The sequence below is a fragment of the Puma concolor genome, chromosome C1, assembly GCF_028749965.1.
Source record: "Puma concolor isolate L17-30 chromosome C1, mPumCon1.1.hap2, whole genome shotgun sequence".
NCBI classification, from domain to species: domain Eukaryota; kingdom Metazoa; phylum Chordata; class Mammalia; order Carnivora; family Felidae; genus Puma; species Puma concolor.
In genome coordinates this window covers 86,124,114-86,147,491 of record NC_141674.1, presented here as the reverse complement: position 1 = coordinate 86,147,491, position 23,378 = coordinate 86,124,114, and the positions used below count along the sequence as shown (strand labels likewise).

General features: G+C 39.1%; 1 protein-coding gene across 6 annotated transcripts in view; it reads right to left on the bottom strand.

Annotated features, from left to right (window-relative positions):
* The window catches only part of CDC14A (cell division cycle 14A), a 196,412-nt gene that overhangs the window by 131,498 nt on the left and 41,536 nt on the right, over positions 1-23,378 (bottom strand). For all 6 annotated transcript variants that reach the window (XM_086717683.1, XM_086717686.1, XM_086717687.1 and 3 more), the window contains one exon: positions 81-160. In XM_086717683.1, the coding sequence (XP_086573809.1) occupies positions 81-160 (80 nt within the window). The remainder of the gene's footprint in view (positions 1-80; positions 161-23,378) is intronic.

The window sequence follows — 23,378 nt, the reverse complement described above, 5'->3', positions numbered from 1 at the left end:
TAAAAAACAGTAGTAATCCAACTCTACAGTGGCAGCTGCCTAGCCAAGTGCCATTAGCCCAAGTCTCACAAGAGTTATACCTGAAGGGAAGATAGGGGGGATTTGAGCCAGATAGCAGTGCTCTGTAGGCTTCTTCTGGTGTCTTCTTTAAGTAGATTACCTAAGACAGAGAAATAGCAACATTTAGAACACCATCAAAGAATGATACGAAACTAATTTAACTACTCACCAAATTTGCATTTCCCCTTTTCCACTCTGACAAACTGTCAGTCATGGTGACAATTAATGCTGACCTTTAAAAGATAGCAACTGAGCTGCCAAAATTTCTTTTCCAGCTTGAAGCTGAGCTGCAGCCTTTGGCTGAGGAATGGATAGAGCTTAGAGACAGACGGCAGATCCATAAAGAGGCCATCCAGGGCTGTTTACAAGGTGCATTGAACAGGCACAATGGCAGTGCTTTCCCTTTGGGGAGCAGAACAATTCTACTTCCATTATTGGACTGTGCACTTTCAGCACAATAAAATAAAATCACAACGAAGCGGGTGAAAATGAATGCAGGTAACAGCATTAGAAAACACACTGGCTGGACTGTTGATATCCAAGATACTTAAATCCCTCTGGTCCAGCATGATAAACTAATCTTAAAGAAACAAAAATGAGCTCTTAAAACCAGTAAACAACTTAATCAACATATTGACTATATGATATGTGGCAGGCACTGTATCAGGTACTTCTGTTCTTGTAATAGAATTTACATTCTAATGAGACAAAGACAATAATTAACAAAAATAAATACCATCTGAGTTAAGTGCTCAAAAGGAAATAAACAAGGTTCTGGAAAGAGAATAGAAAGGGGCTGCTTGAGAGGGGTGCCCAGGAGACATATAGGGTAAGATATGCAGGGGGAAACCCAGGGGAGAGCAGGGGAAAGGAAGAACAGCTTGCCAGGCAGTAGGAATCACAAGGGCCACCATCCTTGCAAGGGAAAGAGTGTGGTGGGTTGGACAAGGGATCAGCAGCGTGGCTAGAACATGGGAAGGAGAAGCAACTAGTGGCCAAATAGTGAAGAGCAATACAAACCATTGGCAGACTTTGATTTTATTCTAAGTATAATGTAATATTCTAACTTGGGGCTGAGGGCATCAGTGCTTTTCCTCTATAGTTGGAATCAAATTTTATTCCTAAAAATCCTCTCCACCTAGAATTAATGGCATTATTTGAACACCCTGTACATTTCAACAAGAGGGGCAGAGTCTCAGTTCCTAACAAGTAGGACTTTCCTCTTTACTTGAAAATTTTCTTTGAGTTTTGAGCTACCCCATTAGCAATATATTATGTGTATTTACTTATTAATAATTTCAGGACTAGAAAATACCTCAATTCTGTCTTCTCTAAAGAAAGGAAACTGGGGTGCCTGGACGGTTCAGTCAGTTGAGTATCCAACTCTTGATTTCAGCTCAGATCATGATCTCAGCATCATGGGATCGAGCCCCGCATCAGACTCCACACTGAGCATGGAGCCTGCTTAAGATTCTCTCTTTCTCTCCCTCTGCCCCTCTTCCCCACTCTCACTCTCTCTCTCAAAGTAAAAAATAAAAAATAAACAGAAAACTAAAATAAAAACATAAAAGATACTTCTAGCTTTAAAAAGAAAGCTCCATATTCATTTGGCAAGTAAACCTGGAGGTCTGATAAGGCACAAACCACCAAAGCAAATTGAACATGAAACAAAAAACAGCACAGAAAATGAAACCACTGTAAAAGAACGATCTAGATGTGAGTCACTGATTCTACAAATGGAGAATCAGAACTCTAGCTGCAGCTCAAATCATAAAAATCCATTTAAACCAAACATAGCTTTAAAGACCAATATTAAAACAGGATTTTGCTGTGCCCTAATGGGCAGGTTATACCCTATAAATAGAGTTGGTTATAATGCACTGATTTCTCAAGCCTGAAGATGCAGCAGTATCGCAAAGTTGACTACTGCTGCTAAAAGGGAAAGCTGCGGTAAAAGGCTTCTGTGTTTGGATTACATAATTAAAGCTTATACAACAACCTTTGAAAAGCAAAAATACATTTCCCTCCTCAGGAGCAATTACATTAATTTCCTTTCATTTTGAGGCACCCATTCTGCAGGAGAGAGGTGACAGCCCACATGAAATACTTCTTTAGACTGGATACCCCACAGGGTACTCATCTTACCTGCATGACTTAGCACACATGACCCATGTTCTCACACTGTAAGATGAGAGTCTGTTTTTATTTTTATCCCAGTGCTCAATTATTAATAAGTGCAAAGTGAAACCCAGCAGAGGCCATCTAAATTCCAGGAAGATTCCAGGGGCAGGTAAATTCAGTGACCTTTTACAACCTGACAGTAGGTGGAATGTAATAAATGAGTGCATTACTGAATGCATGCAGGCTAGGGTCATTAAAATAACAAATTCTATTTTAAAAAAAAACCAAACATGTCATGGATTCTTATGCCAGATCTTCTTAGATATGTCTCCTATTAAAAGAGAAAGAGAGACAGACTAGGCCTGATTGAAGCTCAGAAGAAAAGCAACATTTACTAAGCCTTGCTGCTGAGAAATCTGAAGCACAGGAAGGTAAGGAACTTTCCAAACTCGCGCTGCTGTTCTGTGATGGAGTTAGAATTCAAACACAGATCTGACTCCAAAGCCCAAAGTACTTCCATTTGCCACATATGCTTGAAAATATAAACACAGGCCACAGCAGCACAAATTGGGAAAAAAGATTCCTACTCTTCCAAATTCTTAAATGCCATTCCACTTGACTTCTTAAAACTAGGTGACTTCAAACTAATAGTAGTCGTGTCTGAGAAATAGGGTTGGGAGAGCACTGGAGCGAGAAAGGAAAAGAGTACTTTCTACTTTACTGCATGTTTTACATTTATAATTTCCACGTGTTTTACATTTTGTACTGACATGGATTAATTTGTTTTTCAAATGTAGAATAAATCAGTGAAACAGTAAATGTCTACTCTTTCTAAAAATAAAATCTATATTTAATATTCAAAAGTTGGGTGCCAGATATTCTAATTTTTCTAAAAATATTTTCTGAATAAAATTAATTTCAAAGCATCTTCTAAATATTTTTATTTTCCTTTTCTGCTTCCCAGGGAAAAAAATAATATGCAGTCTATTCTCTTCACTAGATATTAGCATATATAAACCCAAACTGAAAGGACCTTCCCAAACTTTTGAGTGATAAGACTTAACAAAAGCCCTCTGCATGGTGTTTGGTGTACCATTTACCAATTACTAATTGACCCCTGGAGCACATGCATTACTTTTATCAAAGGACACTACTCTTGCCAGGAAGTCCTAGAAAACTCTCAATAGAATAGCATTGGACATATGCTTTCTTATTTCTAACTACTAGAAGTAAACCAATTAAAGTGATTGTGTTTTTGCTTAATCAACTTTGATGCGAGGTACCAAGGATCCAAATAACTCTCTCAATTTCCTTTTTTAATTTTTTTAATGTTTTCTTTTATCTTTGAGAGGGAAACACAGACAGACAGACCACGAGTAGGGAAGGGGCAGAGAGAGAGGGAGACACAGAACCTGAAGCAGGCTCCAGGCTCTGAGCTGTCAGCACAGAGCCCAACACGGGGCTCGAACCCACAAACTGTGAGATCATGACCTGAGCCAAAGTCAGACGCTTAACCAACTTGAGGCACCCAGGTGCCCCTAACTCTCTCAATTTCTTTACTAAAAGATTCTTAAAGAGCCAGCATTCTTAAATAAATACATACATACATACATACATACATACATACCAGCCAAACAACCAACTAACCACACAATGGCTGCGAGTTTTTATTTAACAACATTATTAAAATTATAGTACTACAAGATAGCGTAATTTATATGGTTTACCAATACACCAATGTTTCCCACACTTCAACTAATCGTGCATCAACCTACCCTACTTCAGCAACCACACAAAGCACCCTGTATTACCATCTCTCTTTAAATAGACATACTCTTTTAAATCAATTTATTCTCAAGTGTTTTACATCATTGCTATTAATTGAAAACCAATATCATTTGCCATATAGAGTCTAGACATAAATGAATATTAAAATACATAATTTAACATTTTTAAATCGTGTGCATACCACACATTGAGAAACAATGCTGAAAAATATCAAGTTTGGACTAATCTTATAGAAGAATAGCAAACCAACCTGGGAAGTTAATAAAATCCTCTTAGAATTAATCCGCAAATACTCCTAAATCATTTCTTTCCACTAAATCCTATGGTCATTAAATCTTTAAAGCCTGTCAAAAAATAATATATATGAATTTCAGAAGCATTTTGGAATTTACAATGATATTTCCTTACTCAGATAATTTAATCTTTCTGATACGTAAAAGGTGATTCTTCAAACAAATGGCTTACTATAGAAGGGCAGAACCAGACCCTTAGTCACAAATTGCCCGATGGTCTTTCTCTGGGCACATTTGCTTCAGTTCTTACTATGTTTCTAGCTTTGTTTTGAGGTGCTATTATTTCCCCCAAAAAGACTTACTATAAAATACAACATGTATACATGTACACAACCCTAATATAAAGACGAAACCTGTGCCCTCTTTTAATTACACTTATATTTTGTGGTCTGTAAAGTGGAAATACTCGTGAGGATTTGATTTGGCCATCTGAGAGCGTATTCTTTAGTTTTGGCATTTGATTTCCTGTTGTTTATTATTTTACTTGTTTGTAAAAGAGGAAATAAATGCTGAGAACAATCTTTCCCAGTCAGGTACTATCACTAGAACATTGACATAATAGCTGTGAAATCAGCATTCCAACAATTTCTGAGTCCATTAAATTTCTTCAAAATAGAAGTTTCCAGAAAACAGATGTTACAACTTGAAAATAGTCTAGAAGCCCTAAAATTTACCAAATATGGGAGATTTAAACCAAAAGAGAAATTCTCTTTAAAAGTTTCAGACAACTAGGTTCAGCATATACAGAGTGTTAAATGGGGGCTTTACAACGATGTCCCCTATGTATGATATGTGCTTTGGGTTCTAATCCCTTAACAGTCACACCCCTTTCCCAAGCCCCATATAACTTAAAATCATCACACTTGCAAGACAGCAATTGAGGATGGGACGGGCAGAGGCAAAAAAAAAAAAAAAAAAAAATTTCTTTCCCTGGTAAAGCTAATCAGTGTAGAGCACCTCCTTGGTTTGAAAGCACTGCTCCTTAACTGGCTTCTCCCATCATCCCCCTGTGTCTGTCATCCAGAGTTCTTCCTGATCAGCCAAACTCAATCTCCAAAGTCACCTTTGACTCTGGCCTCTCCTTCAATGTGTCCACCCTCATCCAATCAATACCCTGACTGATTCTTTCTCTAGAGTCTCTGCAGCCTGGGGGTCTGAAACATAACATTTGGGGAGAGAAAAAAAAAGATACAAATATCTTTTCAAATTTTATAAAACCACCAGTAGGGTCCGTTCAATGACCTTGAGAGAGAGGCCCAAGCATGTGAAAGGCCCTGAATCTTAAACTTCATTCCTTTGCTGGCGAATCTGCATTTGATCTTTCTTTCATGACTATTGCCATCACCTTATTTCAAACCCTTATCATCACACGCTAAGACTAACGTGATTTCTCTCTGCCTCCAGTCCTGCCTACTCCAGCAATTTTGGAACAGGATTTTAAGAGTCTCAATCATGCTCAAAAACCCCAGCCAGACTGCCCATCATTCACCAAGATAAAGTGCCAACTGATCTCTCTAGGTGAATTTCTTTTTTTTTTTTCTTAATGTTTTATTTATTTTTGAGACAGAGAGAGACAGAGCATGAGCAGGGGAGGGGCAGAGAAAGGGAGACACAAAATCTGAAGCAGGCTCTGAGCTGTCAGCACAGACCCAATGCGGGGTCAAACCCACAAACCGTGAGATCATGACTTGAGCCAAAGTCGGACCCTTCAGCGACTAAGCCACCCAGGTGTCCGGGTGAATTTCTCATTGTTACTTAAATGAACCACATCTGCTAGTCTGGACTCCTCACCATTCCCTAAGCATACTTGACACCTTCATCTGAGGTTTCTTCTGGAATACTCTCCACACCATCTCAGGCTACGAAAACTCTTCTATTTCATTAGACTTACCTCAAATACCACCTCCACCACCTTCCCCGACTCCTTAGACTCAACTATAAGAATGAAATGACCATGATAATGATGATAATAATAAAAACAAAAAGTTACAAGGTGCCTTCTATGTGCCAGGCGCTATTCCGTGCACTTTACATAATTTGGCTCAATAGTCCTCACAGCCACCCTGAAATAGGTTCCATTATTAACCCATTTCCATTTATACAAGAAATGCTGAGAATCAGTTGCTCAAGGTCACAGAGCTAGGGTGTGGTGGAGTCAGGCAGTCTGGCTCCCCACAGCACTCCTAACCACTTCCTGATGGGCTCCTGACAGCTCTGTTGTAATTATTCTCCTTTATACTGAAGTATAAAGCACCTTAAGTGCAGTAAACATGTTTTTATACCTTTATAAGCCTTACAGTGCCTCCTATCAGATAGATGCCTAGTAAATATATGCTTAGTGGATAACTGCTTTAAACTTGTAAGGTACTACAAGTGCATCCACCCTAGTGAGTTAATTTAACTTAAATAATAATTAAGTGAATAAGACTTTCTAAATGTGTCACTACAACCTTAGTGATAATGCCCAGGGGAGCTAGTGAAATTAACCTTCTGAGCCCAGTTATATAAGAGCATAAAACTAGGTGTAGTCAATTCTTCAAGGATGTGCTAAAGGAAAAAGTAAGATAGAGATGGATTTAAAAATAAGAGCTCTAGCTCAGATGACTTCCGTTAGCTTCTATAAAGCATTTGGAGGGTCCAGGCATACTTCCTGACCCAGACATTCACAGTCCCTGTCTGTTCGGAGTCTACACTCTGCCACTCTCAACACCTCATACAAGGCAGGAAGCAGGAGGTGGAACAGAACAAGTAGTCACCAAAGATCCAGGTGTGTGTACTTAATGTTTACAGATTTTGTACAGGAACCTACATACACACCAGGACACAAGGAAAGGCTGCAACCTCGTTAAGGAAGGGCTTAAATAAGGCCCTTGACAAGGGCTCTAAAGAGAGCTGGGGAACAGTCCATGCAGGGACCAAACTTGACTCAAGTCTTCCTTGCACCACAATAGCATTTAGATGGCCACCTCTTCCCCTTCCTTGGGACCACAGCTCTAAGTCACTCTGGTGTGGCAGCCTCCTTCGGTGACCCGATGAGTTCAGATCCCATCCTTATGTTCTCAAAGCTTCCTTCCTTCCTCCTTCAAATTCTTACCCAAGTTGGTCTTCACATGTTTCTGGGGTGATTTTAGTCTGTCTCCCTGGCTAGGTTATAAGTCTGAGAGCAGGATTCTTGCCTCCTCTCTATCTGCGGGACTCAACACCGCCTGGCATATAGCACATACTCAAAAAATGTTTGATGGATGCATGAACAAATAGTGGAGAGAAAGAGGGCGTTTTATGTGAGAACAAGTGTGACATGGTCACAGAACACAGATCATCTACCTAGAGAGCAGGTGACAGTGCATAGTGCTTAAACACCCCAAGTCTGCTTAAGTGCTTAAGTAGTGCTTAAACACCCCAAGTCCGCAGCCAAGCTGCCTGGACTCAAATCCAGGCTCTTTCATTTATGAGCCATATTGTATAACTCTCTGTGCTTCCATTTCCTTATGGAGTCGAGATAAGAACTGTAACTGCCTGGCAGCCTCATTAGACTGCCAGGAAGATTAAATGAATTAATAATATACGTAAAGTGCTCAGATTCATATCTAGGGCACAGCTAGCTCTTCTATAACAAGGGACCACAGAAAGGAGATAAACTTTGGTCCCCAAATATTTCTTTTCTCCTTTTTTACCACCTGTATCCACGTGAATCCCGAGCCACAGCTGTCATCTCTGACACCTGAACCCTAAAGCCTGTCTACATGTATAAACATCAGAACATGAGGTTGTAAATGTCCTCCATGACTGTTATATACCAAAACCATAACAGACCATCCTTTAATTCAACTCTCTCATTTGAAAGTACAGATGTTGTCTGCCTCTTCAAATGGCCTCCTGAGTCTCCCGGTGCCTTAGTATCTACAACCATAAAATAAACGCTGTGGCCCGTTTTATCAAATCCATTGTCAAAATATCAGAAGATCCTTGAGGTGGCCCACGTATTTCCCCAACAAAGTACATGTAACCAGAAGAGAGCTGATGCCATACCCATTTTTCCTTATGTGAACTTCTCATGAACGAAAGAATAAGAATACCAGGCTAGGTTTGTTTTTTAGGAGAGGAAAGCAATTACCAGTTACTGGCAAAGAATGAGCCACAGAAGTCCATGGAATGAACATCTACGAAAACACACAAAGAGGTGAGAAACTCTGCAAAGAGTTGAAACATAAAACTTTTAAAGTCTCCTCCTTGGCTCCCAAACCTTCAGTTCTCAGACTTCTTAAATGTCAGGGCACTTAATTTATAAACTGCTTTTTCCTGAAGACAGCATTAAGTCTTAATTGTCATAGGCAAGCACAAACAAAATGTTTAATTTTACTATTTTCAGCAACATTTCTCTTCTTAATCATTTCCTCTCATTATAACCAGTGACTGAGAAAACAATACCTACATTCAGCTCTAAAACTTAAAAAATAAATAAATAAATAGAAAAAAAGCCAAACATTTCTCAAATGTACACCGATCCTACTTTTGTTCTAATTGTTTATGGAAATAAAAATGTTCAGTGTTAAACAATCACTTACAAATTAGATACATAAGTCTGATTACAAACCAGAAATCCAACTGAATATTTAAAACAGTATTTCATTCAGTCTATTTTAAATCTATTCTACTGAATAGTCTAATTAAAACAAGAATGAACGCACCTTCTCTTGAACACATTATAAAAGAAGGTAAGTTGTTTTTCCTGTTCTTCCAGTTTTGAGACTAATATAAATCACAGACTATGAGGCCTGCAAAATGTAAGACAAGGCATCTGCCTAACAAATATGGCAGCAACATTAAGTACAGAAGTAAGGCAAAACCTGATGCCAGGCCTCCATCTCCATCACCTATTTTTGCCCTAAATTACTTAACACTCATCTGGCATCCTTATGAGAACAAAGGTATAGGAATGACTGTGCTTTTGGGCTGGGGTGATGTTTGCTCTGAAATACTCTCAAGTGACATCTCTCTATATTTTAATTTGAATTTGAGATTTGATATATGTTGGACTTCATTTTTTGAGAATTCATTTAGAACACAAACACGGCCTCTCATGGGCATGATGAGAGTGAAACCAGTGGCTCTTTGATGGGCGATTTAATGTAGACATTAGCCATGTGTCTGTTTTTCTTAAAGCCATGGTTTTTTTTCTTAAGATTTGATTTTGAAGTAATCTCTAAACCCAACGTGGGGCTTGAACTCATAACTCTGAGACCAAGAGTCACATGTTCTACCAAATGAGCCAGCGAAGCACCCCCCTCCATGTGTGTCTTCCCATCTAATTTGATGGGAACCAGAATTTCAGCAGCCTGAAAAGACGTTCTTCCAGAACTGACAGCTACAGCCAGGACAAATACACATCTCTCGCTAACTGTGTCTCAGTAACACTGCAGACTTTTCCTGCCTGAAGAGAGCTCATGTTCCAACACAGACATTGCTGAGCTGGTTGTATCTCATTGAACTAGCCCAGCCTCTTATTAAAGCAAACCAAGGAAACACTAAGCTAATGTTCTCAGTACACAGAAGCCTAAAGGGGCCCTTTTAAGGGGGAGAAGGAAAAAATATTTGGTTGTAAGAAACCCTGACTCCCCAGTCTCATACAAGCTGAGTACAAGGCTGTTATGTTACAACACACAGCAAACATAACCCTGTATATCATTCATCATTAGAAGGCAGTCTCTGTATGAAATATAAAAACAGGGGCGCCTGGGTGGCGCAGTCGGTTAAGCGTCCGACTTCAGCCAGGTCACGATCTCGCGGTCCGTGAGTTCGAGCCCCGCGTCGGGCTCTGGGCTGATGGCTCAGAGCCTGGAGCCTGTTTCCGATTCTGTGTCTCCCTCTCTCTCTGCCCCTCGCCCGTTCATGCTCTGTCTCTCTCTGTCCCAAAAATAAATAAACGTTGAAAAAAAAAATTAAAAAAAAAAAAAACAACACACTCACTCCAGAACATTACTTGAATAATACATACTCTTAAATGGAATGGTTGCAGGTTAAAAATTCCTCTTGCTGAGTTTCACTGCTTACCTCTGGATATAGTATGAATTTTATTTCATAAAACCTCTCAAATTAAGAAAGAAAAAAAAAGTGGAGTGTGCAAGGACTGTATTCTTTAAACCAAGGACTGAATCTGATCAAGTTTAGAAGGCAAAGAACCATAACTTCATTTATGATGAAGATACAGATGATAGATCCACAACAGACCAAGCATCAGTACTGAATTCGCCTAACACCTATAACCAATAATAAAAAGTCTTTAACTTGCAAATGAATTATATAGTAAAACCTTGGTTTTCGAGCATAATTCATTCCAGAAACAGGATTGTAATCCAAAGCACTTGTATATCAAAGTGAATTTCAAGAACCATTGACTCAGTGGTGATCATGTGACATTCGGCATCATGTACTACTTGAATTGCAAGACATCGCTCATTTATCAAGTTAAAATTTATTAGAAATGTTTGCTCATCTTGTGGAACACTCACAGAATAAGCTACTCGCAATCCAAGGTTTTACTGTATATCCTAAACGTTTATTTGTAAAGGCTAATATTTAGATCTTTGGAAATAGTTTCCCAAGATAAAACCTTCTGGTTGTCAGTCTCTTTGGCTAGTCCAAAAATGATTATATATTCCACATTATCATTAAAATCATATAGCCAAAATAAAATGTGGTAGAAAACATTATTTGAAAAACTAAAAACTAAAAATAATTAAAGAGGCATGTTTGCTTTCTAAATTATCTACCTTCAGTGCTAATACTTGAGGAAAGTCTAGGTGAATAAAACATGAAGAAACCAATCAACATGTATAGAATGACTTTAAAATGAACCTTGAATTATTTCAAATGTTTGGATGGGTACCTTAATATATTGAAGTTCACTTCAAAATGCATAGCTTTCCTCAATATTTGGCATTATGATTAGGACTGATTCCAACTTGAAGCAATGGGAGGTATGGCAAACCTGAGATTTTCTTGATGTAACCAGAGGGAAAAAAATTGGGAAGAAAGGTAAGCAAGAGAGATCAAAAACTTTCTGGACAAACACAGTGGGGAACTCGCCAGGAATGGAACGCAAACAGGGTGGGAAAGAAGTATGACCAAAGTATGGCTTGTTTCCTCTGAACTTTCAATTTACAGAGCTTAGGCAGAAGGAAGGAGGTAAACCAGACAATCAGATGTATTCATGTTAGTAATCAGAACAAGCACCTGAGGGACATGGAAACACACACACACACACACACACACACACACATACACACACAAGCCTTTTCAAATATAGTCATCTTATCCTTTTCCAAATAGAAGAAGTTTGTAGGTGAGATGTTATCCAATCTTCTAAGACAGAATCCACACAGCATGTGAACTAAATCTCAGATCTAGAATCTCATAGTAACTTGTAAGCTACTGTTCTTTGCATTGACTCAAGAATAGAAAACCAACAATGAACACAAACAAGGGGCTGGTTGTTCTCTTCCAGTATGTACAAAGATTTGTTGCTTAGAGAAAGCAGGAAAAACAAGAGCTTTGCCCATCAGTCAGTCAGGTGTTTGCAGAAAGGATTCCGGGGTTATTTTACTGTACACAGCCCAAACTATTCAAATATATGCCACATGACAGAACTGTCCTTCAAGAGTATAATAGAATTAATCATTCTTGAATGTGTATAGATTTTTTAAAGAAGTAACCATGTTCCCTAAAGGTTTATTAATGTCACAAATAGTACAACTAAAACAAGTGAAGGCAATTCCAACTTAAATAAAAGTAACTTAAATCCAACCAACAGATCTATTGTATACATACACAATATATATAACATACAGGAAGTATATATGCCTTCCCTGCAGCTACTGGAAATTTCCCTCCCTTTCCAGCTCACTACTGTAGGTAAACCTCACTACTTCCAGAAAGCAACACCCCCTTCACCCTGGTCAGTGATTTCTCACCCTGTCTTTTGATCAGCAGCAAGACTTGCAGTACAGATTTACTTATAGTAAGAAAAAGAAGGAAGGAGAAAAAAGGAAAAGGAGATGAGCAGTGTGTTTTACACACAGGTGATTCATTTCTCCATTCAGTAAAGAACTACTGGTAGCAGGCACCATGTATAACACTAAGAACAAGGCAAATATGTTCCTAACCTCAGAGTATCTCTTGTATGTTACTTCTTTTTTTTTTTTTTAAGTTTATTTATTTATTTATTTACTTATTTTGAGAGAGAAAGGGGGAGTGGGGCAGAGGGAGAGGGAGAGAGAGAGAGAGAATCCCAAGCAGGCTTTGCACTGTCAGCACAGAGCCCAATGTAGGGCTCAAACTCACGAACCGTGAGATCATGACCTGAGCCAAAATCAAGAGTCAGACGTTCAGCCAACTGAGCCATCAAGGAGCAGGCCCCCCTTCATGTTACTTCTTATCTTCTAAGCCAGGGGATCCCCCACTTTGAATATGTCTCAGAAAAGCCTTTTAAGCTGTTTTAAGATATACACATCCTGATTTCTGCATCCCTGAGATTCTGATTCACCAGATATAAGAGGTCTGGCCCATGGGTATTTCTGTAACAAAATTATGGTTGAGAACCACTGTTGTAATAAACGCTACAGAAGTCAGAAGGCTAAAAACCTGAATTATATCACAGAACTACAAATACATATTATTTCATTAGCTTTAAGTGATAGTTGATAAGGAAGCCTACACTCTCAGTGAAATTCCAAGGGCATAACAAAAGGTTTGTCGATGTCCTTGACAACCCATGTGTCAAATCTACCTCTTCATTGATGTGTCTACTAGTAGGGACAGAGTTACATTTTAGGGATATAAAAATGAAGACAATAGGGAAGGCACATATGTTAATAATCAGACCACTATGGCTTAGTAGCAAAAGAGAAATCTGAAACACAGAGATAACAGTACCATGGAGAGCTTTAAGTAGAGTTCTAAAAGATGAGTCTTTTAGGGATGCCTGGGTGGCTCAGTCGGTTAAGCATCTGATTTCAGCTCAGGTCATGGTCTCACAGTTCGTGAGTTCGAGTCTCGTGTCAGGGTCTGTGCTGACAGCTCAGAGCCTGGAGCCTGCTTTGGATTGTGTCTCCCTCTCTCTCTGCCCATCCCCTGCTTGTGCTCTATCTCTCTCTCTCAAAAATAAATAAACATTAAAAAAATTTTTTTAAACATCTTTTAAAACAAGGGTGCCTGGGTGGCTCAGTTGTTTAAGTAACCAACTTTGTCTCAGGTCATGATCTCACAGTTTGTGAGTTTGAGCCCTGCATCCAGCTAGCTGCTGTCAGCACTGAGCCCACTTTGGATCCTCTGTCTCCCCCATCTCTGCCCCTCCCCTGCTCGCACTCTCTCTCTCAAAAATATATAAAAATTTTTAAAAACAGATTTTTTTAATGAATAAATTGTCTGGGGCACCCGGGTGGCTCAGTTGGTTAAGCCTCCAACTCTTGATTGCGGCTCAGGTCATGATCTCACAGTTTGTGAGATCAAGGCCCAAGTCAAGCTCCACACTGACAGCACCGAGCCCACTTGGGATTTTCTCTCCCACACTCTCTCTGTGTCCCTCCCCTATGCGCATATGCTCTCTTTCTCTCTTTCAAAATAAATAAATAAACTTTAAAGACTATATTAAAAAATGAATGAAGAGTTTTTATTAAACAATGAAGGATCCAGGAACCATCTCTTCCTCCTTTCGACTAAGCTACCAGGAAATTCATTACCAAGTTTTGAGCTTGAGCATGTCAGAGCCAGTTCCAGTGACAGGTAACCAAAAAACTCAAATTATTACATTACTGCTACTCTCCATAGAAGCCAATTAAGAAAGAAGGAGGAGCAAAGGAAGGAAACCAAGCAGAAGGAGAGAAGTGACCGTAACAGAGGAAGAAGACAGAGGTGGAAGCAGCAGGGAAGAAACAAAGTTGAGGAAGGAGAGCCACACAAAGATAACTAGGAGGGGTGGATGAGTGACAGGCATAAATGAAAGCTGAGAGCAAAGTGTGAGAAAATAGGTAACTGGTTATTTCACACAGAGGTGCTACCTGGGACTACAGGGGCTGCTAAGGGAGAGGGGAAGAATGACTGGAATGCCAGCACTAGAGGGGTTCTTGTCCTCCCCTGTTCTAACACTCGGGCCAAGTTCTTTAATTTCTCTGGGCTTCCTAGCACAATAAGGAGGAGAAGCGGCCAAGGGTGGGGTGGGCCGGCAGGGCAAAGAGAAGACCTCTCTCTAAGATCCGTCTGTTTCTGTAACTTACAGAAGAATCACTGTACTACATACAGCTCCAATGGAGCAATTCTTCAGAGGAGAAATTATCTCTCAATTGCTACAGTAGATATGGTAAAAGCCAGAATCTCATCCTACAGTCTTTGCATTTATTCATTTTTTTAATGTTTATTTATTTTTGAGAGAGAGCGCAAGCAGGGGAGGGGCAGAGGCAGAGAGGGAGACACAGAATCCAAAGCAGGCTCCAGGCTCTGAGCTGTCAGCACAGAGCCCAATGCGGGGCCTGAACCCATGAACCACAAGATCATGACCTGAGCAGAAGTCGGGTGCTTAACCAACTGAGCCACCCAGGTGTCCCTATAGTCTTTGTATTTAACTTGAGATCTAGGTCCTTAAGAAAAAAAAGTAAAATAGAACTTACAGAAAAAGTCCAGTGGCCCACATTCAGGGTAAATCCCAAATTTTTTTCTTGTAATAGAAGGATCTTAATCAACAATTTAAATCTGACTTCCTCTTCCATGAATTCAGAAGTAAAATACTGTCATCAGTGAATATGCATGCATAAAGTTTAATATATAATTTTATTTTTAACCCTGTGCTAATAATGGCATAGCCCAATGCCAGGATATCCTAAAACATGCTGTGGTTGTGTTTTAATTCATACATCTGATTTGTAAACAAAAAAAACAAATGATTTTAGAAACAGTTTTTTTTTTAAGTTTATTTTTATTTTATTTATTTTGAGAAAGATACAGAGAGCACATGGGGGAGGGGCAGAAAGAAAAGGAGACAGAATCTCAAGCAGGCTCCATGCTATCAGAGCAGAGCTTCATGTGGGGTTCAAATTCATGAACTTTGAGATCATGACTTGAGCTGAAATCAAAAGTTGTATGCTCAACCAACTGAGCCATCCAGGCACCCCAAATGTTTAGGTTTATTTTTTATTAAGTTTTTATTTATTTATTTTGAGAAAGAAAGAACGTGACCAGGGGAGGGGCACAGAGACAGAGAGAGAGGGAGAGAGGGAGAGAAAGAGAATGAATCCTAAGCAGGCTCCACACTGTCAGCACAGAGCCCACTGCAGGGCTTGAATTCACAAACCCCAAGATCATGACCTGAGCCAAAATCTAGAGTTGGATGCTCAACCAACTGACCCACCAGGCACCCGATTTTAGAAACTGTTTTAAAATGTTGGGGCACCTGGGTGGCTCAGTCAGTTAAGCCTCCAACTTCAGCTCAGGTCATGATCTCCCTGTTTGTGAGTTCGAGCTCCACATCAGGCTCTGTGCTGACAGCTCAGAGCCTGGAGCCTGCTTCAGATTCTCTCTCTCTCTCTCTCTCTCTCTCTCTCTCTCTCTCTCTCTCTCAAAATAAATAAAACATTGAAAAAAATTTTAACATTAACCACATTTTGTCGCTTTTTCCATTATTTCACAGATGTGTTTCCAAAAAGAATAAAACTTAAAATATGGCTCCAGGTAAAAGATGTAGCGTGCTGCTAAAACTAGTACTCACTTACAGACCTTAGGAATTTTCTCAAAATTTCAGACATTTTGAAGGGAACATAAATAACTTATCACATTCAACTAGCAGGATTTATTTTTATTAACTTTTCTTTTTAATTTTTTATTTTAGAAAGAGAGAGCACTCACATGAGCAGGGTCTGTGAGGGGCAGAGGGAGAGAGACAGAGAATCTCAAGCAGGCTCCACGCTCAGCACAGGGCCAGAGGTGGGGAAGATCCCACAACCCTGGGATCATGACCTGACGCAAAATCAAGAGTCAGACGCTCAACCGACTGAGCCCCCCAGGTGTCCCTCAATTAGTGGGATTTAAAGTGTCCCCAGTTCTAAGACAGACAATACCCTGCAGTGCTATTAGAAGAATTACAGCATATTCCTCAATTCTTTGTACAGGGTGGATCCATTCCCACTGATTTCCACAAGCAGTTGATTTCAAACTGAAAGCATTGCAGCCGAGACCCTGGTGAAGAAGTCAAGCCAGGACCTGGGGGTTGGAGCGGTATGATACAGACCCCAGGTGTGGAGTCCATCCACATCCTTTCTCACTAGTAACACAAGATCAGTCACCACGGAAATGCAAATTCCCTCCAGGACTGTCTCATACATCCTTCGTTCCTTTATTCCTTAAAACAACACATAGGCCCTATGCTAGGCACTGGGGATACAAACACGTGGAAGAGTCATCCCTTCACTCAAAGAGTTTACTCTGGTAGGAGAGAAATGGTGAAGCAAGTGATTGCAAAAAGCCTCCTCTAGTAGCTTACATTGTACATAATAAATTGTAAGACAAGGTTAAAAAAAAAAAAGCAATAACTAAGCCATGGTCTGGGTCAGGTAATAAGAAACAACAAAATAAACAATTGAGGGGTGGGGAAGGAGTGGGCAAGCAAATTATGGAGAAAATATCAGGAGAGATTCCTTTGAGAAGGGAATTCTGGTTTTCTTTTATTACTTAGAAATTTCCCAAAGCAAGCCCCACTAAATGACTCACATACACCCTCATGAAAGAAGTGAAAAGTCTGGTTCATCCTACAGTACATATCTTCACGTGGAAAGGCTGGTCTGTCTACTCATTAACATGAAATGACAAACCATGAATGTTACTCCCCTATCAAATAATTCTGTGAGGTCCTGCAGCAACTCCAAATAGTTCTTTCAGGCTGAGATTACACTTTCCTAGTCCCACTATTCCCTCTGATTAACCATGAATTTGCTAACCACATCCCTGACTTTCTGCATAACGAAAACTCAAGGGCCCTACAAGTATTTGTCTCAGGAGGTGGGAGGGAGTGAGCACAGGGGATGCAAGAGTGAAGCAGAGGAGCAATGAAGAAGAGAACTAAGACAGACACAGGAGCACGGTGGCACTAACACGGAAACCTAGGAGCTGACAAGGGCATGGTTAACTTACAGGCATAGTCACCACATTTTGGGCATGAAAAGTCTTTGGAATAACTCAACACACAGCAACCTCAATGGAAACTCCAGTTAGCTCCTCCTTTATTTAAAATTTCAGAAAATACCTACAGAGAAGGCTTTGTCCATAATGGGGAAAAGACTACTGTTTGGCTCACTATATCAAACAGAAAAGATTTCGTGAAATGAAACTTACAAAGATTAAAGTTATGTATTCAAAACCTCTTATAAACCTGAGGTTTAAGATTAGGTGTCATGAAGTGCATAGGACATCCCATACCATCAGCATGAATATAGAAACTACACTGGAGGGAGCACCTGGGTGGCTCAGTTGGTTAAGTATCTGACTCTTGATTTCAGCTCAGGTCATGATCTCATGGTTTGTGAGATCAAGCCCCACATGGGGCCCTGCACTGACAGAGTGGATTCTGCTTGGGATTCTCTTTCTTTCTCTCTCTCTCTCTCAAAATAAATAAATAAACATTAAAAAAAGAAACAAACAAACTACATGGATAAGGCACTCACATAACAGACCCAAAGAGACAGGCTGGGCACTGGCTCCTTAGCACCCCCAGTGCTGACCTGAGCACAGGCTTTTCTCATTCAAGGTTGTTACAAGTGAATAAAGGCACATTTTGGCGACCAGGAAGAAGGGGATGAGCAGGAGTTTAAGAGAAACACTAGTGATTCAAATCAAAGTGATATAAGGAAAGATAGATTGTATTATTTGAGGTCTTGAAACAAACAGCTTTTCCTAACAATCAAGTATCAACTGAATCAATATTATGTGGAAGCCAGTTGGACATCTTGATATTTAGGCATGGGAGCCTTTTGAGGAATTGAGAACACTTTCCATTTTCCTTAAGCTGTTCAGGTTAACCATAGGGTAACCCAGAAGGGCCAAACAGTCACCTGTGGGTTCAGTGCCCAAACGGATGCTGAAAAAAACATGCAAACACATTTCAGATCTAAGCATAGGAAGCAGATTCTTTAATGGCTGTTTTGCAAGCTGCAGGTAATTTGCAAACTGCAGGTAGCAAAATCAATCGAATGGGTAAAGATTCTTTCAAATAAAATAGGACAGAATATAAAGTGTCAGTATGCCTCGCCTATTGTAAGGTAAGAACTGTTTCATGGACATTTTGTTTCAGTTATACATGCGAATAGTGTGTGTACTATGTGTGAGAGTGTGTGTACTAAACTACAATGTAAAATACAGTTCTTATTGTGGTTTATAGTGAAAAGAGCTTGAAAACCCTGTCCTAAGATACAGCCTAACCTACTTCATGTCATTCCTTGGCTCTCCTGTTCTCACTCCCGACACTTAGACCTACTCTAAGACATCCATGGACATCGCCAAAGCACATGTGCAAAGAGCTGCCGCTGCATCTGGCTGGTACACAAGGTATTTGGGATGTTAGCCCCATGAGCCAGAATTAGAGCTCAGAAGCTACCTGGAAAGGAAACTGCATGACTGAGTGAAACACTGCCTTGTACTGGAAAACTCTGCCCTTCCACACTACATGCTATTTTGAATTTTCTGCAAAATATTTTGGTTTAGATGCAGTATTATTCCAAGACTAGCACTGCTCAGTTACATGCTGTGAATGGATAAAGCTCCAACTTAGGAACTTGGGGATTTGGGTTCTAGTCTCTCACTAACTGGATTTATTCCTTGGACAAGGTACTCGATCTCTCTGGGCTCAGATTCTCCAACTAAAACATGAGAAAGCAGGACTGGAGCAGAGTTTTTCCTTGTGAATTTCTTGCGGGAGGTACTTTGAGGAGTCTGCAAAAGTGAGTCTACGTTTCTAAATTAAAATTGGTTTATTTTTAATCTAAGAGAAAACAATAAACATAACCAACTGGATTCAATATTGATTTTTACCATGGTGGAAATCACCATGGTAGTTGTTTAGCAACCAAATAACCTCATTTTGCATTAAACTTGGAAGTATTACCTCCAGTCTCCGTATATATTCTAGTAAATGTCTCACCAATTAGGAAGCCTATAGTGTTTCACTGGGGATACATCTAAATGTGAGTCTGTTCAGTCTGGATATTTGTATAAAATTGAACAGAGATGGCTCAGACTCACGTAATTGCTAAGCGAGGCCCAGGCAAACATATATAGAACATGTTAATTGCAAACTAACTGAGATGGGCCAATCACCTGCAGTCATATCAGGCATTACAAATACATTTCAAGTCATACTCTAATAATGGACATTATCTTCAAAGCTTTGGGTACCTCTTTTAACAAATTTTTCTATCAAAAAATACGTTCAGTTAAAATTTTTAAAGATTCAACTCTGATTAAAAATTTTTCTAGTATTCTTCTTCCAATCTTTTGGGTTATTTCTTACTGAATATTATCCTAAAATTGCAAGGACAGCTGTTAAAAAAAATTACTGACATTCGTTAGCAACTACTTAATGTATAAATAAGGATTTTCCCCCATTGAGAAAAACAAAAACTGCTGAGGCCAAAATTAAGACTACCACCCATAATACCGATTTCAAACGTTGTGCATATTAACAAAGCCTATTTCAGTTCTACAATTGTAAAGAGTTATATAAAACACCTTGTTTTACTCAGTAACTTTAAAAAAAATTAATTAATGCCTCAAAACACTACGATTCTTGCTGTTAAAAGTACTACAGCTTTTAAATTACTCCATATTAATCTTTCAAGAATTGTAGAAAATTACCTTTTACTTATCAGTGTTTTTCTCAATGTAATTAATATTTATCTATCAATTAAACATTCAGTCATTCATACCACAAATATTTACTGAGCACTTAGGATGTTTCTGACAGTGTTCCAGATGCAGTGGTTGCTGTAGGGAACAAAACAGTTCCTTCCCTTGAAGGGAGAGATAATAAACAAGTAAATACACAATCCCAAGCAGTAAAAAGTGCATCCCATTAATTCAGTATATAAATGAAACAAATGGACATCAGCTTTTTCACAGAGAAAGTATATGTCTTTTCGAGGCTACTAAGATTCCAAAATTCGTAAGCTATGGTAAACATACAGTGTGTCAGTACTTAAATATATAGTACTAAGTACCGTGCATGTGTGTGTTATGTGTGTACATATGTATGTGTATATAAATCTGTGAGCTTATTCACAGCACAGAGGAAGTTTGTTATCAGGATGCCACAAAGAGAACAGAAAAAAAATACAAAACAATTATTCAGTTAAACTTGAGAAACAAACCTTTCACAGATGAAAAGCAAACAGCTCATTTTCCCAGCCCACAGCTAAATGTCACACCCAAGGAGGGTTGAATAAAAGATAATATTGCTCTATCTGTATGTAGAAGACTAACGAAAGTTCCAAATTCAGAGTTTAAAATTGAAAATGCTGTGTGATCTTAGGGAGCCTCACCTGTTTTGAAAGCACCAAAAATATAAGCCTACGAAGATAAAAGCCTGACTGGCCCTTTTACAGGTAATATCACAAAAGCATTCTTGTCTATCAAGCTATAAAAGGAAGGAACTGCAAAACAGGAAATTGCCCTGCCCCAGCCATGCCACGCCTCCCTTCCTCTCCACAATTTCCACAAGCAGAAGCAAACACGATCTGTTAGATTTACCGAGAAGCCACAGAAGTTACAGAACACTAGTAGCTGACATATCACTGTTTTAATAAATATTTAAGGTAAATGCCTGTATTATTTTGAACAAACATTTTTTTTGAGGATTTTACCTATCTTTTCACATAACATTTGTTTAAACCATAGCTTTTTGATGACAAGTTAGAGTAGGTCTGAAACTGCAATTTACAGATGAATTGTGAGTTAGAGATTAAGGAAATTTAACATTCTTGTCCCAAACTTTTATAAATTCAAAGTTAGTTGGCCTGGTTTCCATGTTTCAATGGGCTAAGCACATACACATAAACCATTTTTAAGTATTACTACTCTGAATATAATTTTCTATATATTCAGTAGATCACTAGGTATTGGATAATCAATAGATCCATTATCAACAGTTCCTTTGTACTGAGGTAAATAGAAGTACTTATTAATATAGCATCTGTAGGGGCACCTGGGTGGCGCAGTCGGTTAAGCGTCCGACTTCAGCCAGGTCACGATCTCGCGGTCCGTGAGTTCGAGCCCCGCATCGGGCTCTGGGCTGATGGCTCAGAGCCTGGAGCCTGTTTCCGATTCTGTGTCTCCCTCTCTCTCTGCCCCTCCCCCGTTCATGCTCTGTCTCTCTCTGTCCCAAAAATAAATAAACGTTAAAAAATATATATATATATAGCATCTGTAAAGTAACAGAATTTAAGGTATATGCACTTCCTAATTTTGTACAGAAATTTGGACTAATGGGTGTGATTTCTAGGGACCTACATCTATTGATACAAATTAGACTCAGGGAAATGACTTCTTTTCTTCAAGGAAAGAAGAGGCTGATACTTTTCAACTTGTAATGGTCCAAGTAAGGAAACATCCAACTATTTTAAAACACCAGCTATTCAAAAGTTAATAAACCTACAAATAAAACTACAGGAATAATAAGTCTCATTAATAATAATAAAAAAAGATTAGTAAAACAATGAGGTATCATTTTCACCAATTAAATTTCTAGATCTTTAATGTTTATACCCAATATGCAAAGGTACAGGACATTGGAGAGGACATTTCACTTAATACCAAATTTAGTGCAGACTGGTTTAAATATGGTAATATGCTGCAAGAACCTAAAACTTGCTTGCATTTTTAAAATCTATGAATCCCACTTCTGGCAATCTAAAGACAAAAATCCACAAAAAGAAACATTTATAATGTCAAAAGTGTTTGTCACATCATAAAAAATTTGAAGGGAACCTAAAATGTTAAACAAATAATGTTATGCCCTCCAAATGGAATATTATTTGATCACCTTAAGTAGCAATAAGGCAAAATGTATGTATGGCAAGCAAAAAATGTTCACAAACTACATCGCAATTATACTTAAGTGAATATTCATGTTTAGAATGATGTCAGTGCAGAAGAATTTTCCTAATTTTCTTCTATGATGTGGTTATGCCACTTTTTAAGTTAAAATTTTTTTCGATTAAATTCATTGTATTATCCCCTTTTCAAACTAGATATTTAAAATATATTTAATCACTTCCCCACCCTTCCTCCCCCCAAGAAAACATGCTACCCCCCACACTCCTCAATAGTCCTTCACCAGCTTAGCCTGGGGTTGATCCCTCCCTCTCCTCAGGTCTGACCCTGGTCCCTAAACACTTCCTCCAGAAGGCAGGCTATGTTATTCAATACCTTAGCATCCTCAACCCTGAGAACAAGGCCTCATGTATAATAAGGGTGGGAAAAACACTGTTGATTTTTATTTATCCAACCTGGCACCTACTGCACACTTTTCTCAATTATTTATTACTCATCTGTCCCCCATTTTAAGCCAGGTATTCATTCTTTTTTCTATTTTTCTTTTTTTTTTATATTCCCCAGGGCCCACCATTGTGCTGGGTAAAGCTCCCCTGAGCCAAATAAATATTTACTGAACTAAAGAATGCCTGAACACACATGTCAAAACTAAAAAATTTACTTGGGTCAGACAGTTTCTTCCTTTAAAATGCAAATAACATCCTAGAAAACAAGACAAAACAAAACAAACAAACAAAAAACACCTCCTACTACACCTTCCAGTGATTTATCCCAAGCAACCAACAGACTAACAACCATCTGAGTGTTTCTGAGCTAAGAAAGGATGTAAATGTAAAATGGGGTGGGGAGGAGGATAGGTTTCAGCTCTTCAAGGGAGGTAAGACAACAGCTCAGAAAATTTTCTGGAAGGCCGCACAACTTTCCTCCCTAGAGCTGCCAGCCATTCCTAAATGCTTCAAATGCCAGGCATTGCCCCGGGACACCTTCATCAGCATGACCTCCTTCACTCCTCACCACAACTATGTTAGGTGGGGT